Source organism: Papilio polytes, unplaced genomic scaffold (assembly GCF_000836215.1).
Source record: "Papilio polytes unplaced genomic scaffold, Ppol_1.0 DF822067.1, whole genome shotgun sequence".
In the NCBI taxonomy this organism is placed as follows: domain Eukaryota; kingdom Metazoa; phylum Arthropoda; class Insecta; order Lepidoptera; family Papilionidae; genus Papilio; species Papilio polytes.
In genome coordinates this window covers 4249405-4255859 of record NW_013527137.1, presented here as the reverse complement: position 1 = coordinate 4255859, position 6455 = coordinate 4249405, and the positions used below count along the sequence as shown (strand labels likewise).

General features: G+C 35.0%; 1 protein-coding gene across 1 annotated transcript in view; it reads left to right on the top strand.

The window, feature by feature from the left end:
* Positions 1–1530: 1530 nt before the first annotated feature.
* The window catches only part of LOC106107074 (putative inorganic phosphate cotransporter), a 5679-nt gene continuing 754 nt past the window's right edge, over positions 1531–6455 (top strand). The window contains exons 1-7 of the mRNA XM_013287776.1: positions 1531–1636; positions 1859–2064; positions 2474–2713; positions 3089–3298; positions 3802–3969; positions 4231–4447; positions 4749–4987. Coding sequence (XP_013143230.1) covers positions 1600–1636; positions 1859–2064; positions 2474–2713; positions 3089–3298; positions 3802–3969; positions 4231–4447; positions 4749–4987 — 1317 coding nt within the window. The 5' untranslated portion in view covers positions 1531–1599. The remainder of the gene's footprint in view (positions 1637–1858; positions 2065–2473; positions 2714–3088; positions 3299–3801; positions 3970–4230; positions 4448–4748; positions 4988–6455) is intronic.

The window sequence follows — 6455 nt, the reverse complement described above, 5'->3', positions numbered from 1 at the left end:
TTACCTTGGGCAGGGTAATGGTGTCCAAATTAGGGTGGCGCCGTGTGTAATAGATAACCAGGCCCCCGCCCCATAGAACACAATGAATCTTACAATAACAAACTTAAAAATAAACTAGTATGTAATACTTAGAGAAAATAAAGAAGAAATTAGAGATATATGTGAGGTGTCGGTGGGCAATGTGTAATGTGTGATGTGTATTTTTTGATTAGGATTATCTACACTAACATTATAAAGAGAAAATATTTGCATAAAGGGAAAACAAGGGCCTGGTATGTAAATAAAGATACAATGAAAGACACATACATTTTAAGGATGTTTGTATAATTTTTAGATAAAGAATCCGATTATTATATTTGTTAGGGGCAAGCTGTAGAGCAAATAACACACCTTTGACGAGATTATTCATGGTACATTCGATTTGCGGAAATGAACCTTTTGTAAATAAGGCTTATCCGATAGTGTAAAAAGTTAATGGTTTAAAAAAAAACGTAAAAGACTTACAGTAGTAGAGCCCGCTTTAACATCTTTATATGGGTCAGCTCGCCTGGTAAAATACCACGACCTTACAGAAGACAAGCATGAAATGGGATAAATTCCGCGTACAGTCTGATAATTGTGGTGCTGGAGGCCTAAATTTAGTCCCTTTTCCTTTCAAGTTTCTTTAAGAGGAAAGGATGACAAGAAAAAGTCGATTTGACGGTGGAAAAGAAGCATAGGGGAAATTTCCTGTTTATGTGCGCCTACTCTTCCGTCGATTAAGGGTTGGCATTTGCATTTCTATGGGCAGTCGTCTCTTCGCCATTTAGGCGGATTCAGGTGGCCGCTCTCCACCTAATTATATATAAAAATGTAATCCCACAACCGAAAAAAGGAAAAACTTCAGTGTTTAAGTAGTTTATGTTTTTTTCGCTTTTCAATTTACGATAAGTAGCAATGGAAATTATTTAGTGACTCAGCTATATTTTAAATATTGGTGACATCATGTTCCTTGATAGTGCCATCGGTATGAAATAAGATGATCAATAAAGAGATAATCAAGTGATGATTTTGACACAACTTCTACAAAATTTGATAGCGAAATAAAGGTTAAAATTGTTTTTTGTTAACATGTAGGTAATTATGATAATTAATTACCATAAAGATAAACGTGTCATTGTACTACTAACATATTGAAAGGAAAAAGTATTCAAGGAAAGGTCTTTCCAAATTTGTTGTTTCTTATCTTACAGTATAATTCCAGTGGCGTGAACCTTGTATTAGTCTCTGTTTTGTCAAAAGAGAGTGAACGGGACAACAGTAAGTATTATTACAAGCATCATAGCAGTGAAATTCTACGGTTACGTCGAGTTTCCAAGTACGAGTTACTCGGACTTTATTTTTCTTTAAAAACGTTGTAGCTTACGTATCAGGTCTGCCATCTCGTATTTATCTCAGCACGAGTTGATACTATCAGTATCGTTGTCTGCGCTTGCGGAATTTGACAGGTCCAGCGTCACATATCTATGATAGCACTACATTATATGTGGTGTGAGTGCGTCTAGATTACACATCTGTTGTGGTGTTTGACGACGCAAAGGTGTTTGTGATCCATGTGGGATGGCTTTGAAAGGATGGCGGCTTATATTGAATCGAGGTAAGAACTTTTGTTAACCACTAATAGGAACGTTAGATGAATTTTTTTAAATATAAGCACCTTACGTGAAGAATTAAAAATACATGTTAGTGCTGGTATTGTGAATTTCAATTTTGAGAATTCAAATGATTTCAAAGAGAAGATGTACATATACAAAAAAGAATAAAGACAGTGTCAAATGATTCGTGATCTCTTTTCTTATGGAATTCTAACTTGTTTCAGTGACTTTCATACCTCAACGCTATGTACTTGGCATTATGGGTCTGTTTGCTTTGGCAAATGCCTTCACGATGCGGGTCTGTCTCAGTATGACCATAACACAAATGGTCCTACACGCAGAGTCCTCTGAGCATATTGTTGGCGAAACTTGCCCTGACAATAGCGATACCTCAGGATCTGGAGGAAGTAACAGTACAGTTTACTTTGAAGTACGTACATCACTAATTGACCATATAAAATGTTTCCAGTCTGCTCTGCAGATCTTTCTTTACAAATAGCTTCATGCTCGTATAAAAATCATTAATTGTCTTAATTTTCGCCAGCATTTTGTGTTATACGCATAATATTATCTTTATGGCAGTGGTAAATGCTGAAATAAGCAACTAGCAAAATTATCTAAGAGTAACTATTGCGCTAAATCTTGTAAAGTAACCACTCTTTTTTTTTAAATTTTTTAAATTCGTCAATGTCAATATTATTAACGTTAGGGCTATCACCATTAGTAGTATCAAAAGCTAAAGGAGTCCTACGGCCATTGTGATCCACAGAACTTCTCAATACTGGAACAGTTTTAAATTTACCAACATTGCATTGTGATATAAATTTGTAACAATACAGGGACGGGATCGATATGACTGGAGCGAAGCTACACAAGGGTTTCTTCTAAGCGCGTTTTACTACGGCTACGTGATAACCCACTTGCCAGGAGGACTCTTGGCTGAAAAGTTTGGAGGAAAATGGACACTTGGTTTGGGTCTATTAGTCACGTCCATAGCAACAGCTCTAACCCCCTTGGTAGTTAGTATGTGGGGAGCCGTGGGATTGTTCATCATGCGTGTTATCGAAGGATTTGGCGAGGTAAGATAGGCCTAAATTTTATGTAATACGATTATTTATCTTTATAATGTCATCGGTGTAGGTTCAGTATCTTTTTGACGTTTTAGATATCTCCTGAGCCGGAAATCGATACGTTTACATAATGATCAAGGAGTTTTCCTTACGTATACTATATATTTAGAATCGATCCATGTCTATTGTAATCATGCCAGCCAAAAAAATTAGGTCCTATATAAATGAATGTTAGGATAACCTTTGCAAGATTTCTTTTGTAATCAAGGGATCCGCATTTTACTATAAAATTTTGCCATTGAAAATGTTTCAATGAATTTGAGATCTTACAATTTTCTCGATTGAACGTTTTTCATTAAGAATATTTATTGTTTGGTATTTCAGGGACCAGTTACCCCAGCGTTTGTACTATTACTAGCTAGATGGGTACCGCCTTCTGAGAGGTCACGTTTTGGAGCTATGATATTCGGTGGAGCTCAGATTGGTAACATCTTTGGTCCCTACCTTTCGGGTATACTCTTAGCAGACGGTGGGGATTGGGCTAATGTATTCTATGTCTTTGGAGGGCTGGGTATCATCTGGTTCGTATTTTGGGTAAGTGTAAACTGTAAAAACCCATCTCTTCAATTCCCTATGGAATAAATCAAGGTCAAATTGAAAAAACACTTTAGTAGTTTAAAAGGAATATATTTTTACACTGATTGTGTCAGAAGTTATGGTCATAATTTGAACTTAATCGTCGTTTTGCATCAACAAGAATGTTTTTATTGAATGTTTGATGAACTAACAATGCTATGCATTTAACGATGATTTAGATAAGATCCGAGATAAAAAACTGAGATCTTGTTTATTTGATAGAATTACACTTAGATTGAGATACTGTACAATATGATCGAGCTAAAGTAAGAGTAAACAGAAATGGAAACCTTCGAGAGTTTTTCAAAACAGTTGAATTTTTAATGACATTAATGTTATGATATCGACTGAAATACAACTTTAACATATTTTAACATAATTTTTCTCATTTCTTAATTCGTATTCGTTTTCCTAAGAAATAACTCCGTGGCTCTACATTTATAACGGTCCAATTATTTCAGGTGCTTTTATGCTACAGTACACCTAATTCCCATCCTTACATTTCCGACGAGGAGAGGAATTATTTGAACAATAACGTGGCTGCTTCGGGCTTACATAAGAAATTGGATCCAGTTCCATTCAAGGCAATGCTAAGATCCGGCCCGCTATGGGTTCTTATAATGGCAGCTGTAAGTTAGATTTTTGATTTAACAAAATAATGATACGAAAATTGTTTTTTAAATTCTGCAAATGCAAAGTTTAGTTAGTAATAGTAGTACAGACATCAGAAAACATTTATTCAATTTTTAAGCTAACCTTAGGAAAGTACAACTCCTTTTACTTGTTGTTTCACAGTATTTATGTTATTATTTATAAATTTCTTATATTTTTCTTTCTGATTCTAGCGGATTTCTACACCATGAAATAATCTTGCGTCTGAATTTTTATAGATCGGTCACGACTGGGGCTACTTTACGATGATCACCGATCTGCCGAAGTATTTCTCCGATGTTCTCAAGTTCAACATCAAGGAGACCGGTCTCATGTCCGCGTTGCCATACATTGCGATGTACATCTGTTCCTTCATATTTGCAGCGCTCTGCGATTTCTGCATTAAGAAGAAATGGCATAGCATTACAACAGGCCGAAAAATTTATACAACTGTCTGTTAGTACAGTTATTACTATTTCTTTTGATTCATAAAGATTAGATTTGATATTTTCCAATACATGCGTTTTTTCTATTATTTTTTTCAATGCATCGAATTTACCTCTCTTCTGTCGCATTTAATAAAATTACGGTTACCTCCTTTTTTAAATGATTTATGATGCATTTTTAACCTATCTTTCGTAGTCAAAGAAATGCTAAAAGTTAATTTGACGCTGTACATTTTTGTACAATATAAACATCGGAGTTCATTTTTAATTATTTTACTCAATCTTTAATATAAATATTTTTCTCTTCCCAGCATCATCCGTACCGGCACTTTTTATAATACTGGCCTCGTACTCTGGATGCGACCGCTTCCAGGCTGTGGGTCTATTTATTGCATCGATGGCGTTCATGGGAGGATTCTATAGCAGCGTGAAGATAAATGCCATGGATATAGCTCCGAACTACGCTGGTACATGTTCTGCGTTTGTGAATGGTATAGCTGCTATTTCAGGAATCATTACACCGTATTTGATAGGATTGTTAACGCCTGATGTAAGTAAATAACAAACTTTTTTTTTATTTTAGAATTATTGATTATGTTTCAGAAAATAATTTAAATTCTTAGTTAAATAATTAAATATTACCATAACAAAAAAAAATCGTTCGTCTCTGAAGCTAGTTGAACTTTCGTTTTGATGTTGTCAACTCTTTTGCACGCTATTTTACCCCTTTTGGTATAAAAAATACTGTTCGATAATTCGGTAAAGATACTTTATAAAGGTCATTATTTACGTCACAATCGAGTTTGCTACGGGACATTAGTATTCGGTTGAGCGAGTTCGTTTCGGTCAAAGGTGAAAATTTAATAAGTCAACTGGAAACCAGCTTGACTTTTTTACCGTACTTCCTTTTAATGTTGATTTAGCTCTTTGGCGCCTGAAAAAAATCTTGAAGCAAATTTCATTTATTGAAAATTGTATTATTTTATTTATGCAGGCGTTGTGTCAGTAGTTTAAGTTATTAGAATTATCTCTTCTATAAACCAAATTATGTATCAAAAAACGTCACTATGTATACAATCTATTGTATCATCTTTGCTTATCGAAGTAAATAAAACTTCTTCAATATGATTAGATGATCGCATCGCAAAGTATGTTTCCAAAGGCCTTGGGATATCTCAGATGACTATCAAAATATGCTGTCAATTTCATTTGACATATTCAAGTAACGTAAAAGATAGTAAATTGTACTAAGAGATAAAACTAAGAGATTCTACTCTGCGTCATAGTAGGGTCAAAATTACTTTCAGGACCTTGGCGCAATACTAATCATATAATAACAAAAAACTTACTCCACTTTTCCAACTAGAAATAGGTTATGCAGCACAAGGTTTTTATCTGAAACACTTTTCCAGTTTATTAAAAGTTTCTGTCTAATTTTTAATCTCAATGCATATTGGTAGATGACAAGGGTAAGGTAAAAGTAGGTCTAGGTAAATTTTACAAAATAGTTTTTAAAGTCTACGGAGTGTTAATAAACACTTAAACCTGTCAAGTATCACGTGCAACCGAATTCTGATAACTGAAAAACCTGTCAACAATTGGTATCGTATCACTAACTAAAGAGTTGTGTAGTATCTTGTTTCATCTTACAAACTTAAAGTTTGTAATCTCGATATGAGTTACATCACTATCTCACTATCCACTGAGGGGCTCGGAGCCTACCCTAAGTAAGGGGTGACTAGGCTTTAGTCAACCACGCTTGCCACGTGCGGGTTGGTTGACCACACAAATCTCTGAATTTCTTCGCTGATATGTGCAAGTTACATCACGATGTTTTCCTGCACCGTAAAGACTTCGGGTAAATTATGTACATGTTAAATTCGATTAATCGAAAATCACATTGGTACATGGCGGGATTCGAACCCAAGATCTCTGGATTACAAGTCAAGTGCACAAACCCCTAAGCCACCGACGCTCCATATAAGTACACCTTTACTTAACTAAAACCTCATAGCGAA